The sequence below is a fragment of the Rana temporaria genome, chromosome 1, assembly GCF_905171775.1.
Source record: "Rana temporaria chromosome 1, aRanTem1.1, whole genome shotgun sequence".
In the NCBI taxonomy this organism is placed as follows: Eukaryota; Metazoa; Chordata; class Amphibia; order Anura; family Ranidae; genus Rana; species Rana temporaria.
In genome coordinates, this window is record NC_053489.1 from 414,666,672 (window position 1) to 414,684,292 (window position 17,621).

At 42.5% G+C, this 17,621-nt stretch overlaps 1 protein-coding gene across 3 annotated transcripts in view; it reads right to left on the reverse strand.

Moving 5' to 3' along the window:
• Positions 1-2,769: 2,769 nt before the first annotated feature.
• CENPC (centromere protein C) overlaps positions 2,770-17,621 on the reverse strand; it is a 230,583-nt gene continuing 215,731 nt past the window's right edge. For all 3 annotated transcript variants that reach the window (XM_040324693.1, XM_040324684.1, XM_040324677.1), the window contains exons 29-30: positions 11,785-11,875; positions 2,770-4,971 (exon numbers count right to left, since the gene is read on the reverse strand). In XM_040324693.1, coding sequence (XP_040180627.1) covers positions 4,892-4,971; positions 11,785-11,875 — 171 coding nt within the window. In that variant the 3' untranslated portion in view covers positions 2,770-4,891. The remainder of the gene's footprint in view (positions 4,972-11,784; positions 11,876-17,621) is intronic.

Below are 17,621 nucleotides of genomic sequence, written 5' to 3' on the forward strand. Positions count from 1 at the left end.
GTTCCAGCTAAAGAAAAACAGCCCCAAAGCAAGATGCTGCCACCACAATGCTTCACTGTGGGTATGGTGTTATTTTGGTGATGTGCAGCGTTTTTGCGTCAAACATATCTTTTGAAATTATGGCCAAAAAGTTCAACCTTGGTTTCATCAGACCATAATACATTTTAACACATACTTTTGGGAGACTTCAGATGTGTTTTTGCTAAATTTAGCTGAGCTTGCACGTTTTTCTTCATAAGAAAAGGCTTCCATTTTGCCACTCTACACCATAGCCCAGACATATGAAGAATACGGGAGATTGTTGTCACATGTACCACACAGCCAGTACTTGTCAGATGTCCTTTAATGCAGCTCCTTTAATGTCGTTTCATCGATTTTGGAGAGACGTCCAGTTCTTGGAAATGTCCCTGTTGTGCCATATTTTCTCCACTTGATTACTGTCTTTACTGTGTTCCATGGTATATCTAATGCCTTGGAAATTATTTTGTACCCTTCTCCTGACTGAACACAGCTGCATCCCCAGTTATAAGAGGGTGTGCACACTTTTGCAACCACATTTTAGTTTTCAAGTTTTGCCTTCCCTTAAAAGATTTAGTTTTTTTTTAACTGAGTTGTACAGTTTATAGTTCACATTAAAGGTGTTAAAAGTTCTGAAATTATTTATCTTTGTCTAATTTTTCTTTACATCACAGAAATCTGACTTTTTTTTTGGGGGGGGGGGGTGAGGCTTCCCCTTTCAATAATTTTTATTGAAGAATTTTCCAAAAGAAAACATACATCATGTAGAAAGATACAACATATCAGTATCATTAACAGAAATAGAACCTTCCAATTCTTGAGGTGAAAATCGCATAGACCATTAGCCAATGACATAGGTGAGTAAAATATGCCAGCATCAGCCAACCACAAGCAAGACAAGTCTATCCACCCCAGAACAGATAGCCACCCTGAAATAATTCTGAGGAGACTCCCCAATGGGTCAGGCACAGTGCTTCCCATCCCCCGAGACGTAGTGACCTATCATGAAACGCGTCGGGCGGAGCGAGCGACGTGCTGACGTCATCCCCCTCATCGCTGAACTCTCAACATAAAACATAAAAATGCATTTATATGTCTGCTCAAATGTGCGTGTTTTACCTGCTTTACTTCGTTTTTAATAAATCTCTGGTTTTATGCTATGTGGAGCATCTTTTCTTTTATATACCCTGCTATTGAGCCCTGTGTGAACCTATATCTTGCCGTGGACACATCAATCTCCAGTCCCTGCAAAGTCCATTGTGGAGCGATATGCCGAGTTTGGTCCTTTAGGACCTTTGTTTCTGGTAAGCAGATTTACATTCGGTGGTGGATTCACATATGGTGACCGGGACCATTTATTTGGATTGTGCACGGGTGTCTTCTTCATCTGAATCTTTCACGGACTCTTTTTGCATTTATTCAGACAAACATATGGACTTTGGTCTTTCATGTCTGAACTGTTTTAGATTTTGCATCTTTTTACTTTTCACAATTTACACTGTTTATGAATTTTTCCCATGGTGCTGTGAGCAATCACTGTATTTTTTTATTATTTAGCAATACTCTGGGCTTATTAGTGCTGCACCTACCCAGATTTTTTTGCGTGGTTTCGGCCTCCTTTGCTCAGAGATATTAATACACCTGTTAACTATTTGTTTGGAGTGTTATCAACGTCACACACGATACACTATTTGGGCCCATGCCCACACACGGTTGTTCTCCATATGAATAATCATTTTTGGTTTAGCGCAATTACTTCTTTTTTTCCATATTATTTGTTTTTATACACCTTAATTGCTGCTTATCAATCCAACCCTAATACTTAACTTAGCGCAGTTGTCCCCACAATTTTTTCGATGAACAGAAGCGTGTCTGCTCAATCAAGAAATGGCACGAGTAGTCAAGTCTCCGGGTTGCACTCCCGTTATGAGAGAAATGTTACAAAAGGAGGCCCAGATCTTCCAAATGGCCAAAAATCTCCCCGATTTATCATTGAGTTTAGCTACTATCTGTTCTTGCATCATGATCCAGGAAACTTTCCTCCTGAAGTCACGGAAGGATACAGTGGGTTTTCTTCCAGGCCTTGGCAATGGACACCCTGGCTCCCAAAAATATGAAGAACGTTAAAGCCTGGGAATGTTTTGGTAAATCAGGAATGCCCTGGTTTAAAAGAGCTATACCTTGGTGGGCGGCAACCACCAACGCCGTCACGGAGCTAATGGTGCGAAAAACCTTCTGCCAGAAAGGACCAAGTGTGAAGCATAGACCCCTCCAGCTCGCACCCCCTAAAACATACCGGGGAGGTCCCAGGAAACATCCTTGCCAGCCTGGAAGGAACGTAACACCTCAGTAAAACTAAGACTAGCCTCTACAAGAGAAATATTGAGAAAACCTGCTGTTTAGATCAAGGATATGCCTCCCCTCTGATCCTCTGTGTTAGAGTACCAATGCTCATAGGGAGTTATTGCGGGGGGAACCTTTTTATTGGTCCAGATGGAGTGTAAAGAAATCTGACATTTTAATAGGGATGTGTAGACTTTTTATATCCATTGTATATGTTGGAAATGATACTGCAGCCCTCAGCTTCCCAAATGAGGTGAATGCTGGAAATGTAAATATGCGTGCCCTATGCAGCTGGAACTTGCATAACAGCATGTACTTACATGTAGCTGGCATATATACAGTAAAACTATGGCACTCATTTAGACGCAATACTGTTAACATAAATTACCAAAATAAAACAAAATGACACAAAGTTACAAAACTGTGTTTAATTTACATAGATTTAGAATGCAGTGCTGACTGTTCCAATCTACAAACACAAGTAACATTTAAATACAACTACACCAACATGAAAAAATTAAACAGGTCCAGATACAAAATTAAAACTCAAAACATGTACAATATTAACAGTTTCTTAAATGACAAGTTCACGTTCCTACAAAAAAAAAAAAAAAAACACCTTGCCCCGAACCTAAATAAACCCAGACAACTTATTTAGCTTTGTTTTGCACAGTGGTGGCAGTTTTTATTTTTTGCTCTGGTCTGAATACTACTTTAGTGCTGGTTGCTACTCTTTAGTATGTCCCTATATAAGAGACTATGCACTATACAATCAAATTGTACAATTTGCTTCATATCTACCAAAAACAAAAATGTAATGCGCTTAATTTGGTAAAACTAAAGAAGATTGTGTACATACAAATTTTACCAGAGATGCTAGAAGGTGGTCTGCGTTAGATTAGGTTAGGTGCCCAGGGACAGTTAGCAGGTGTTTTTTTTCTAAATGTGAACTTTTCCCATTTACTCTCAAAACTGAAATTTCAGTAAAGACTGTTAAAACAGCACACTCCAGCTGCTTTATAGTTTACCGATATACAACAAATGTGGACTCCACAGACCTTTTATTATGGCTCCTTGCTCAAACTGGTTTTCACTATAGGTTATTTACCATTGTGCCAGATATTGAAATATCAGTTTTGCATGTACTCACTCTTTAATATTACAATGGTTAAATATTTTTTGTATGCCTACATTTATATGTAATATAAATATACAATACAATATAAGACATATTTGGCACAAAATGATGCAACTGTGCATTTACACCTCCCCTATTATACAAATAGTATGACAATGTAGGTGGTCCTTTGTAGCCTTTGGCAGAGGGCACCATTTCTAACCCTGTGGTCTGATACAGCTCTAGAAGGGAACAGTTTTCTCTGCTATTGAGCTATTGTGAAGAAAGTAATGCCAAACTATGCATGTTGCAAACAATCCAATATGCTTTTTCCATCTATTGGTACCCCTCTGATTCCTATGATCCTGGTTAGGAGGCAATGTTCTCACTATGTGGCTAGCAAATCTACCCTTACAACCAGACTGATCTTGCAGGAGACTATTTATTGTTTAGGAGCAAATAGTTGAACCTAACTTCAGGCAAAGAGATAAATACATAGATGAAATACATATATGTAAATTATCTTTTACCAGTTTTTAAGGATTTAAATTCTGTAGTTTGTCCTGTAATAAGTGACACACTTTTTATTTGAACTGTGAGAGAATATGGTTTGCAATACCAAGCCAAAACCCTCCACAAAAAGCAATAAAATATTTTAGCATAGTTTGTCTTTTCTTGCAAATAAGCCAAACATCAGGCAACATAAAACATAAGTTACATAAGCATTACCTCCCATTCTTCAATTCTTCTATACCATGTACATTTTTTCACAAACACCAATGGTATTTGGAGTAATAGATGGTAACCAAGGTGGCAAATGTGGGTGCACAGTAGAAAGATTTTTTTATTTTTTTTAAATACAGATTAACTTTAACGATTAACACAAGCTTAATTTTAAATCTCCCTGTGCCACCTACCTGTTTATCAAGCAGCAATACAGCATTGCCAACTGCAGATTAATTGCCCAATTTGCTCAAGATATAACACAACTTAACAAGTAATATGCATGCCACCTGTCCGACTGTGCATTGTGCAAAATCACGAGGATCTTTTCAAAGTACAATAGTTAACATATGCATTTCAACTGTGCATATAGTGTCTAATTTTCCTATTTACTGATAAATTCAAAATACCATCATAACTGCAGAGCTCTCATAAGCCCCTGCAGCAGTCACCTTGAGTAGGTATGCAAACATGGGCAAAATACTTTCTTATCCACTGCCCAATTCACTTGTACTCCAAAAAGGTTTTTATGTGGGCAATTAGAGCAGTGTGGGGCATAAGTATATAGTATAAGTTTTCTCTGAAAATGTTGTAAACTTCAGAAGAACAACCAATTTGGTGTTATGATGTGGCATGTAACTAAAAAAACGAAAACATCCTATGGTTTTCTTTAAGAGTGAGGTCAGTTTTTCATTTAGCTGTAGTCTTGAGCTGTGTGAAAACAAGTTCCACGTCTTCATTGCCAAGGTTTTGGATATGATATGTGTTACCTGAATAAAACAGAAAACTTGTGTCATTATTTTGATTAAACTTGTATAAACAACTGGCAAAACTGAACTTTATGAATGAATTTTTATAATTACCTAAACCACAACTCCTAGAAAGTTCTCTAAAGAAATGACTTATTATGTCAGCATAGATACTATTCATCATACCTCCGGGAAGGAAAAACTATCTAGAATTGTCTACGTACTCATGGACAATGCGACCAGGGCTAGTGCAAGGATTCTTGACATCCTAGGCGAAACTTAATTTTGCCACCTCCTTGGCTCCGACTCCACCCCCTTTGCCTTGCCCATGTATAAGGTGGGGGGGGGGGAGGAGGGTGTGTGTGGAGATTTTTGCGGCATCCCTCTCCACCTATTTCTTCAGCCATGGTCCACAGGCCTGCACCTGTGCCTCTAGATGTGGTATGAAGACAAATAGTGTCTGCACCGGCTCGCTTCCTTGCGCCAGAGGTGGTGCGCAGGTATATGGACAGGCTAGGGTAGTATACGAACAGGCTAGTATACAGACAGGCTAGGATAGTATATAGACAAGCATGGGTACAATCAGCATGCCCATAGATGTTTCGAATCACAGGCGGTCCCTGCTGAACCATTCAAGATTTAAACTATCTATGGCCGGCTTAAGGAAACATTACACTGTCCTTTCTTCAATGATCACAATGTCACGGTACAGTTTTAGTGGCTCAAAGCATCTGTACTGTGTGATTATTATCATGATGATCACATTTGGCTGCTCCCTGCTGTATATTAGAACGTAGGCTAGGGTCGAGGCATGGGGAAAGGTGTGTGTACTGTCATGACTGCACCTTTCCTGTTACTTCTGCTGCTGCCGGCAATGCCTCTGTGTACACTGCTTGACTGGCTGCTGAGCCACTAGATAAACATCACATCGAGACTGCTGCCTCTGCCTGCACTAATTGCTTCCAGTTCCAGCCAGCTGTCCCCAGTCTGCCAGTCGTCTTCTGCCCGATTTCCTCAGCACTTACTTTCTGCAGGAATCAGGCAGTGTGCACAGGGCCGTCTTTACCGCAGGGCAAATGGGGCAGGTGCCCTGGGCCCTGTCACTGTTGGGGGCCCAAAGCAACCCCCTTTGAAAAAAAAAAAAAAAAAAAATTTTTTTTTTTTTAGGGGTCCGGAGGCCCCCAGGGCCCCAGATGGCAACCCCCCCTTTTTTATTATTTATTTTTAAATAAAAAAAATATATATATTTTTATTAAAGGGACAATTTTTTAATATATTTTTATTTAATTTTTTATTAAAGGGCCAATTTTTTTTTAGAGGTCTGGGGGTCCCCAGGGGCCCATAGTTCCCCAGGGCCCCGGATGACAACCCCCCTTTTTTTATAAAAAAAAATCTTTATATATATATATATATATATATATATATATATATATATATATATATATATATGTTTATTATTATTATTATTATAGGACCCAGAGGTCCCCAGGGCCCCGGATGGCAACCCCCCTTTTTTTTTATAAAAACATTTTTTTTATATATTTTATTTATTTATATATATTTTTTTTATTAAAGGGCTCAGAGGTCCCCATGTGGCAAACACCCTTTATCTTTTTTATAAATGTTTATTTTTTTATTTTTGTTTATATATTTTTTTTATTTATTTGTTATTTAAGGGCCCAGAGGTCCCCAGGGCCCTGGATGGCAACCCCCCCCCCTTTTTTTTTTTTTTATAAATGTTTCTTTATATATATTTTTTATTAAAGGGCCCAGAGGTCCCGGATGGCAACCCCCTTTTTTTTGTAATTTATTTTTATTAAAAAAAAAAATATTAAAGGGCCCAGAGGTCCCCAGGGCCCCAGATGGCAACCCCCTTTTTAAAATATATTTTTTATATATATTTTTTATATATATTTTTTATTTCTTTTTTTCTTTTTATTAAAGGGCCCAGAGGTCCCCAGGGCCCCGGATGGCTACACCCCTTTTTTATATATATTTTTCTTTATTTCTTTCTTTTTTTGTAAAGGGCCCCCCGCTTCTAAATTTGCGGCAGCCCCCCCCTGCTTCTCAATTTCAGGCGGCAGCACCCCCCATCCCGGTTCTCTGCTCCAGGGGGCCCATGCCTGAAGCTGTGTAAGTGGCCCCATAATTCCTGATGGCGGCCCTGCCTCCCGCCCCTGTGCTGCCCACAAATCAGGCTGAAAATCATCAGCGGCACGCAGCCAGTGACAGTACTGCTTCCCTTCCCAGTGTTTTAAAATGTACAGCACCCCTGGCTTCCCTTTAGACGTGCACTTCTCCCTTCCTGCCACTGGGTGCTGCTTGTATATAAAAGTGAATTAGAATGTGATTTTATAACATCCCCAGTTTGCTCTTCCCGAGGCCGACTTCTTCATGTCCTGCTCCTCAAGGTATGTCACTGTTTGCTAATCTATATTGTAAATTGAAGTTTTCTGTAGAGTGTGCCCAAAGTCTTTATAATATTTGATGATTCACTGCAGGTCTGGTCAGTGTTTTAAAAAGTTCCTCTATTTTACACATGGCATGGGGTCACAGCACCGTCTGTCCATTCTGCTTTAGCACCATGGGACCCCATGCCATGCCATGTGTAAAATAGAGGAACTCTTTAAATCACAGACCAGACCTGCAGTCCAGGCTGAGTAAAGCCTCAGAGCACATGACATTACTGTCTGTATTTAACTGCTTGATGGGCTTATTTTGGGCCTGGCTGGTTCACATGTATGTGTTTTGGCGGCCCACATTTGCGCAGGCACATCAGCCCATTCATTTGAATGGGCCGCCATGCCTGCGTTTCCTGCAAAGAAAAGCTCATGCCTCATGTAATAGGCTGTGCACACGGCACGTCTATGCCCATCAAGCACTGAAATACAGCACTGTCTGTCCATTCTGCTGTCTGCTGTGACTTATCTGCAGTTCCCGCACTGTCAAATTTGCTGCATTTTTAGATGTTTAGGTCACTCTTTTAAAAACACAGTGCGTTTGTGTGTGCAAGAACTGCAGGTAAGTAGCATGGTGCAAAAGCAGAATGGATTTCAAGGCAACTGTATTTTTAAAATGCTGAATGCACCTTTTTTCTGCAAGAAACAAAGGCATGGCGGCCCATTCAAATCAATGGGCTGCTGTACCTGCACAAATGAGGGCCGCCAAAACATACATGTGAACCAGCCAGGTCCAAAATAAGCTGGAGGGGGGCCCAAAAAAAATGTTTGCCCTGGGCCCAAACCATATTAAAGACGGCCCTGAGTGTGCAGGGCAAGCGGAATCACTTCACCAGGCCAGCAGCAGGGACAGAGAGTCGGAACGTCTATCTAATCAAAAGCGGCCGGCACAGGATAGTGTAAATCTGCAGATGCTTGAAAAAGAAAAAAAGTCCCCCTCGATCTACAGTATCCCAGTCCTCCGGGTTGTATTAATGGGGTCTGCTTCAACCCAGGAAACGTTATCATCTGGGAGCCATGAACACACAGGAATAGTATGTATACACTGATCATACGGTACACGATCTTACGTGAAGCCTGAATCTGTCGGCTGGGCTCCCCTGTTAAGTGAAGGATCCCCTACAGTACCCAATGGTAGCTCCTTGTCAGCGGCCCTGCCCCACACACACGCCCCTCCATCCTTCCCTGAGGACAGGGCGGAGACAGAAGAGAGTGCGGAGAGCCCAGTGTCCGGTTACAGTACAGGGAAGACCCCCTCAAGGAGATCCGTGCATGGCAAGCCCTGCCCCTTCTCTGCTCACCGGCCATTGGGATCCCTTCTCTGGCTCTGCATCCCGATCCCCCGCAGGCAAACTAAAGCTTCCATGCTGCATCTTCTCGTCTACGGGGCACAGGGTGGAAGTTTTAGTTTTCCTACTGGATGAAGAGACAGGTATAATAAAAATCTGAATCCCCAGTGAGTGGCTGTGGACCTGGCATCTTTCCGCCCGCTCCCCTAGCGCTCTAGGCAGCTGCCTGACCTGCCAATTGCTAGTGTCGGCTCTGAGTGCGACTCTGTGGGTAATATGCCGTTCAGCATCTAGCCAGCTGTCTAAAGAACAATTTCTAACAGTAAACCAATGTGTCAGCAGTTAGGAGGCCCATTTTCAAGTGGTTACTTAAACGCTGCTTGTATTGTTCTATACGCATTAGCCACTTATTACTGCTGTTCTCACTTACATTTAGAACAATGGGCATACCAACCTTTTTAAAGGTTAGGAAAACAGGTAACAAATGTTACCTTTATATCATAGAGTCTCAGGTAGGCCAAGGTGTCACACCCATTATGAATGCAATATTTTAACTCAATTGGAAAAAAAGAAATAGAATTTTTTTTTGCAAATAAAAATGTATAAAAATAGTAATTTTTATTAGAACACCACATAAAAACTATAATAAAAAGAAGGCTGATACACAGCTGTCATTTAAATGGACCACCAATCAATACACATGTCATATACAGTGGGTACGGAAAGTATTCAGACATCCTTAAATTTTTCACTCTGTTATATTGCAGCCATTTGCTAAAATCTTTTAAGTTCATTTTTTTCCCTTATTAATGTACACACAGCACCCCATATTGACAGAAAAACAAATAATTTTTGCAGATTAAAAAAAAAAAAATTAAATATCACATGGTCCTAGATATTCAGACACTTTGCTGTGACACTCATATTTAACTCTGAGCTGTAAGGTCTTATATAGACAGGTGTGTAGCTTTCCTAATCAAGTCCAATCAGTATAATCAAAGGGCTCTTTCACACGTCCGTTCCGTTCGTCCGTTTGCTTCCCTATGGGTTAACGTCCGTTAGCGGATGAGCATCCGCTAACGTCCGTTAGCATCCGTCTGTGTTAAGTTCCGTTTTTTTGGACGGAAGAAAACCCTATTTTTCTTCCGTCAAAAAAACGGAACGGACGAAAAACGGATGATCCGTTTACCATCCGATCTGCTAACGCCGTGTGCGGCATTTGGTATGAATCCTGAGGGGGAAGTCCCCGCTGGATTTTAAATACAAATCCGGCATGGGTTCCCCCTCGGGAGCATACCGGGCCCTTAGGTCTGGTATGGGTTGTAAGGAGACCCCCCCTACGCCGAAAAAACGGCGTAGGGGGTCCCCCTACAATCCATACCAGACCCGTATCCAAAGCACGCTACCCGGCCGGCCAGGAAAGGAGTGGGGACGAGCGAGCGCCCCCCCCCTCCTGAGCCGTACCGGGCTGCATGCCCTCAACATGGGGGGGTTGGGTGCTCTGGGGCATAGGGGGCGCACTGCGGCCCCCCCACCCCAGAGCACCCTGTCCCCATGTTGATGAGGACAGGGCCCCTTCCCGACAACCCTGGCCGTTGGTTGTCGGGGTATGCGGGCGGGAGGCTTATCGGAATCTGGGAGCCCCCTCAAATAAGGGGGCCCCCAGATACCAGCCCCCCACCCTAAGTGAATGGATATGGGGTACATCGTACCCCTACCCATTCACCTGGAGGCAAAAAGTTAAAGTTAATAAACACGACACAAGGGTTTTTAAAATAATTTATTAGTCTGCTCCGGAGGCCCCCCCTGTCTTCTTTATTAGCTCTTTCACCAGGGGGGGGGGGCTTCTTCTTTGACGTCTTCGGGTGGGGGCCGCTCTTCTTCGCCACCGTCTGGTTCTCTTCCACCGCCGGGGGGGGGGGGGGGGGTCGCTTTTATAAAAGCGCCCCCCCCCGGCGGGACGTCTTCGGCTGGGGGTGGTGTGCTTCTTCTTCCGCTATCCGGGGGTCTTCTCCGCTCTCCGGGGGTCTTCTTCTGTTTGCCGCTCTCCGCTGTTGACTCGGCGCACCCCGGTTCTTCCTCCCGGTGTCCGGTGCCTTCTCCTTCAGCGCTGAACGTCGTCTTCTTCTGTGCTGTGACGTCGTCGTCTTCTTCTTCTCTTCTCCCGATGTTGACACGTCGCCTCTTCTCGCTGTAATGACGGGTGTGCGGCTTGCATCTTACTTATATAGGCCTCACAGTCCCATCATGCTCCGGTACCTACCCACGTGGGTAGGTATCACATGGGTAGGTACGGAGCATGGATACCTGATCAACTGATGAAAAAAAAACTGATCTAAAAAACTGAACTGACGTGTGAAAGAGCCCAAACACAGCTGGACTCGAAGGTGTAGAACCATCTCAGGCTGGGTTCACACTACTACACTACTTTCATCCTACTTTGCTCTGCTACATTTATCCTACATTGGTCCTACATCCATCCTACTTTCATGAACAGGATACTACTTTGGTCCGATTTCAATGATATTCAATGGGTTGAAGTAGGATCAATGTAGGACCAAAAGTAGTACAGGGAGCATTTTCAAAGTCGGACCGACTTGTGTAGGACGCTACAAGACGCTCTCATAGGGAAACATTGATTTTCACACGTCATGCTACATGAGGCTCCCAATGTAGGACCGTTTGTCGGACAAGTGTGAACCCAGCCTCAAGGATGATCAGAAGAAATGGACAGCACCTGAGTTAAATATATGAGTGTCACAGCAAAGGGTCTGAATACTTAAGACCATGTGATAGTTACATTTTTATTTTTTAATAAATCTGCAAAAATTCTGTATTTTTCTGTCAATAAGGGGTGCTGTGTGTACATTGAGGACAAAAAGGAACTTAAAAGATTTTAGCAAATGGCTGCAATATAACAAAGAGTGACAAATTAAAGGGGGTCTGAATACTTTCCATACCCACTGTAGGAGCTGCCAAACCAGTGTAGTAATTGAATAGAGAAGAGATTGCACAGGAAGGGTTAGTATCAACATATTTACAGTAAAGCATTGGGATAGCTCTTTACCAACTCTTTAATCACTTACATGGGGGGATGTAAAAGAAGTCGCCACTCTCTAAAGTGTGGTACGATTTGTGTAGTTTCAGCACGATACTCCCCCTGACTATGTAGAATACCTGAGAAAAAGAGAGAAAAAACATTTTGATAGCATGCATAGGTTAGTTGGACTTTCAGCACACATGCTCTGATATTTTAAAGTATTTTAAAGTATATCCAAAGCTTACATTGGTTCCAAAGGCACCTTAAAGGAATACTAAAGGATCTTTTTTTTTTTTTTTTAAATAAACATTTGAGAGAATGTAATTGGACAATTTCCAGAATAGACACGGTTCTCCAGTCCTTGAAGTATTAAAATAAAGAAGAGGGAACAAACTGAGCAGGCGCTTGCCTACTCAGAATAATTAGGACCTTATGGTGGTGTTGTGTATTAGTAGGTGAGCATGGATAACACAAAATGTTTTGAAAAAATACAAAATGTATTAAATATAAATAAAATAACCTGATCATAAAATCATTTGCCCTTATAGAATGCTGGTTACAGAGTTGCTAGACGGAAATGGTGCTGGTCACCAACATGTTTCACTGTTCAGTATCATCAGGGTGACGCATCCATCTAACTCTTCATCTGATCATATACAATACAGAACACAAAAAATGTCATCAGTATAGATCTGCATTAAAAAGATTTTGTATGGCATTATTTTTAAATCATTAAATTATAATACTTAATTACATACATTGTGCTCACCTAGTATGTGGGACTTTAGGAAAACTGCATATGGCGCCACGTGAATACCAAATAACACTGATCATTAATCAGAGATCATACAGTCAATGGGAGCCAGACCCATTGAATTGCTATGGAGCTGTTGGACCTTGCTGGAACTTATGGGATTTGTGGGATCAGAATCTACAAGGATTCAATAATAATAATGAATTATCAATTAAGATGGTCCAATATAGGTAGATGCATATTTATTGGCTCCACCGCTTCATATGCCTAAAGCCCTATACTTCTCTTCCTGGTGATCATCTGTGGGGAATTTTGGTTATCAAAACAGTAGGTTATATTTGTATATCTATTATAGTATACCTTAGAGCAGGCATGTCCAAAGTCCAGCCCGCGGGCCAAATGCGGCCCCCCTGTTGATTTAATATGGCCTGTGATGCATTTGCCTATATGTCTCAGTTTAATTCTCCCTGCTTGCCATGTGTGATTCAGTCCTCGGCTAACAGGTTATTGACGTGCTAATGTCCCCTCACTATTTCTAAAGGTTAATTGATCTATTGTGTTGTGTGAAGGAGATCTGTGTTTAAGTGGCTTGTGTTAATTATTCTGATTGCTCCATTGTGGGAATTATCTCTCTATATGCGGGGTCGAGCGGTCTAGTTAATGTATTCAGTACAACTAGTAATCAGCGTCACTGATCGGCTCCGTCGTGTCTGCCTAATCATCTGTATGGAAGCCCCAGTGTGAGGGGGCGGAGATTTGTCATTGTAACAGTTTTGGAAATTACATATAAGCTCTGTGTTATAACATTAAACTCTGTCTTGTTCTAGCAGTAAGCCTGGACTCATGTGTGGCTTATTGGGCGATCTCAGGAATATTCCTCCTAGTGGAATATGGGGTGATGTTCTTATGGAAGAAGGGAATCTTTGACGGGGATATCATACCAATACCGTCACAATTGTTCTGTCTATCATAGACCACAGAGTAAACAAGAGATTCTCCTGTTTGTAATCTGTCAGCACTCGTCCCGCCCCCTTCCCTCTGCCCTCCAAGGATGCAGATGGGCATCGCTCAGGCTGCACTGATGGCAATGGTAAGGCTGCATTCATGGCACATGGTAAGGCTGCATTGGTTGCAATGGTAAGGCTGCATTGGTTGCAATGGTAAGGCTGCATTGGTTGCAATGGTAAGGCTGCATTGGTTGCAATGGTAAGGCTGCATTGGTTGCAATGGTAAGGCTGCATGGGTTGCAATGGTAAGGCTGCATGGGTTGCAATGGTAAGGCTGCATGGGTTGCAATGGTAAGGCTGCATGGGTTGCAATGGTAAGGCTGCATGGGTGGCAATGGTGAGGCTGCATTGGTGGCAATGGTGAGGCTGCATTCGTGGCAATGGTGAGGCTGCATTCATGGCAATGATGAGGCTGCATTCATGGCAATGGTGAGGCTGCATTCATGGCAATGGTGAGGCTGCATTCATGGCAATGGTGAGGCTGCATTCATGGCAATGGTGAGCCCATGCGTGTTATACGCCGATAAATACGGTATATCCAAATAACACGCCCAAGCTCATCCTTCGTCCTGAGCAGCGCCTCTGGGATTCGTTGGGTCACAAAATAGATATATACAGTATATCCAAATAACACGCCCGAGCTCATCTCTTCACCACACACACCCACAAAGGCAGGAGAATTTTTGTTGGGCAGTGTCGGACGAACACACTTAGACCGAATTTTAATGGTTCAAAGAATGTCAGGCAAAATTGTTCACTTCATCAAATCTGGCCCTCTTTGAAAAAAGTTTGGACACCCCTGCCTTAGAGTCTACCTATATTTGACCATCTGAATTTATACATCATTATTATTGAATCCTTGTAGATTCTGATCCCACAAATCCCATAAGTTCCAGCAAGGTCCAACAGCTCCATAGCAATTCGATGGGTCTGGCTCCCATTGACTGTATGATCTCTGATTAATGATCAGTGTTATTTGGTATTCACGTGGCGCCATATGCAGTTTTCCTAAAGTCCCACATACTAGGTGAGCACAATGTATGTAATTAAGTATTATAATTTAATGATTTAAAAATTAAAAATAATGCCATACAAAATCTTTTTAATGCAGATCTATACTGATGACATTTTTTGTGTTCTGTATTGTATATGATCAGATGAAGAGTTAGATGGATGCGGCACCCTGATGACGCTAAACAGTGAAACATGTTGGTGACCAGCACCATTTCCGTCTAGCAACTCTGTAACCAGCATTCTATAAGGGCAAATGATTTTATGATCATGTTATTTTATTTATATTTAATACATTCTGTATTTTTTCAAAACATTGTGTTATCCATGCTCACCTACTAATACACAACACCACCATAAGGTCCTAATTATTCTTAGTGGGCAAACGCCTGCTCAGTTTGTTCCTCGTTCTTTATTTAAATAACAAACATATCATACTTACCTCATTTTGCACAGAGTGGCCCCGAACATCCTCTTCTGATGCTGTGTGTATGACTCGGTCCTGGCGCCCACGTCATTGGATTTGATCGACAGCAGTGGGAGTCAATGGCTGCGCTGCTATGAATCTATCCAATCAACGGCAGGACTCCGTGCAGTTGATAGCCAGGTGTTTTTTCACCTTAATGCATAGGGTGCAATAAAGCGGTTGTATACCTTTTTTGTTTTTACTTTTACCTATAATAAGGCTTACCTGTAGGTAAAAAGACTTATCTCCTAAACCGTACATCCCCCTGCAATGAGCTGCTGACTTCAGCAGCGCATGCGCTCAGGAGATTCTCGGCTGAAAATCCTGAAGATGCTGGACCTTCCCGGAAAGAAGTCTCCTGCGCGCATGACACATTTTTAGGTTTTCAACCACTCTAAATTGGAATTCCCGCCTTTACCCAACTACTCTTAAAACTGTCTCCTCCCTTTCCTAACACCTATACTAACTTATACAAGATGCATATACCTTTTTAAGGCTGCTCTAGTCTGGTCACGTGCTCCCCCTTGCATCAGTAAGTAGCTGCTGCAGGGGGGAGGAGAGAGCGCTTCATAAACAGCTAGGAAAGCCTGGAACGGTGCCATCACCCATTGGCTTCAATGGTCGATCCATGGTCTACATTCTTTCCTCTCGCCTACAGCGGCACTGGATAACCCAGGGGAGTGGGATGACGTGACCGGACCAGAGCACCTTTAAAATAGGCAAGTATATGCATTTGTGTTACACATGTTAGTATTGTGTATACGTGTTGGGCAAGAGAGGGGGGTGGGAAGTTTTAAGAGCAGGTAATGCCTGGATCCACCTTAAACATTAATTTTTTTGGGATATTTTGGATAGGATAAAGAATGGTTAAAAAAAAAATTAAGGTTTATCCATTGCCACCTGTGTCCCATTCAAGAGATTTGCCTTTGTTTTCGGTCTTGTACACATGCCCTCTGTTAGCTGTCACTAGAACAAGTGTCCCCCTTTTCATTTTCCTTTGGTGACCTACTTTAGGCGAAAACTGTAGGAGTCAAGTTCTAGACACGTAGACCACATTTTTGTGTTTTATCTTCAACTATTTCCCCACTGGGCCAATTCTAACATTTCTCTCCTACATTTAAAATATATATAATTTTTTGCTAGAAAATTACTCAGAACCCCCAAATTATATATATATATATATATATATATATATATATATATATATATACCGTATTTATCTGCGTATAACGCGCACTTTTTTCCTCTGAAAACAGAGGGTAAACCGTGCCTGAGCGTTATACGCCGATATCATGTTCTACCAGCAGGGGGCGGGGATCGGGACCTGGCCCTGGAACAGCGCATAGTCTAAAGTTTGAAAAAAAGCGTCATTGTAAAACGAAGCTTGTAAATGTCTATAGCTCCATTTTTTCAGGCTGCTCTCCTCCTCCTCCTCTGAGTGTAGCTTTGATTGGAGGAGAGCAGTCACATGCCCATCAGAGGAGAGAAATCATGTGACCAGATCAGTGTAAAAAACGGAGCTATTGAGGTAAATGGAAGCTTCATTTTTGCAATAGGGGACACAGGAGGAGCAGTAGTGTGGAAGGGGCTGACAGTGATTTTTTTTTTTAACTTAAAGAGGAGTTCCACCCAAAAATGGAACTTCCGCTTAACCCACTCCTCTCCCCCTTACATGCCACATTTGGCATGTAATTTTTTTTTTTGGGGGGGGGGGGGAGTGGGGGCTTCAGGAGAAGTGGACTTCCTGTCCCACTTCCTCCTTCCGCCGAGGGGCTGCAAGGGGGATACGTCATATCGCCTTTTGGCAGCCCTCCCTGTAGGCGATCGCCTGGGACACGTGACAGGTCCCAGGCGATTGCCTGTCCAATCGAACAGCGCAGCGCTGGAGCCGCGCCGCTCGCGCATGCGCAGTGGGTGCCCGGCCGTGAAGCCGAAAGCTGTCAAGGCCGGGTGCCCACAGTGACAATGAAGACGCCGGCCGGGGAGGGGGGGAGAGGAGCGGACCCCCGGCCGGCGTGTCGCTGCAACGCTGGAGCAGGTAAGTGTCAGTTTATTTGTGTACTGGATGGGGGGGATGTATAATGGATGGGGGCTGTATAATGTATGGGGGGATGTAGAATGTATGTGGGGGATGTTTCCTGGATTGGGGGGGGGGGGTGTATAATGTATGGAGGGGATGTATAATGTATGGGGGGGCTGTGTACTAGATGGGGGGGATGTATAATGTATGGGGGGCTGTGTACTGGATGTATAATGGAGGGGGGCTGTATACTGGATGTATAATGTATGGGGGGGCGGTGTACTGGATGGGGGATGTATAATGTATGGGGGGGGCTGTGTACTAGATGGGGGATGTATAATGGAAGGGGGCTGTATACTGGATGGGGGGGGATGTATAATGGATGGGGGGGATGTGTATTGGATGGGTGAGGCTTGTACTGTAAAGGGTGCTGAGAATTTTTTTTTCTTAAACTCCCCTCTTAAAATTGGGGTGCGTGTTATACGCAGATAAATACGGTATATATATATATATATATATATATATATATATATATATATATATATATATATGTATATGTATATGTATATGTATATATATATATATATATATATATATATATATATATATATATATATATATATAT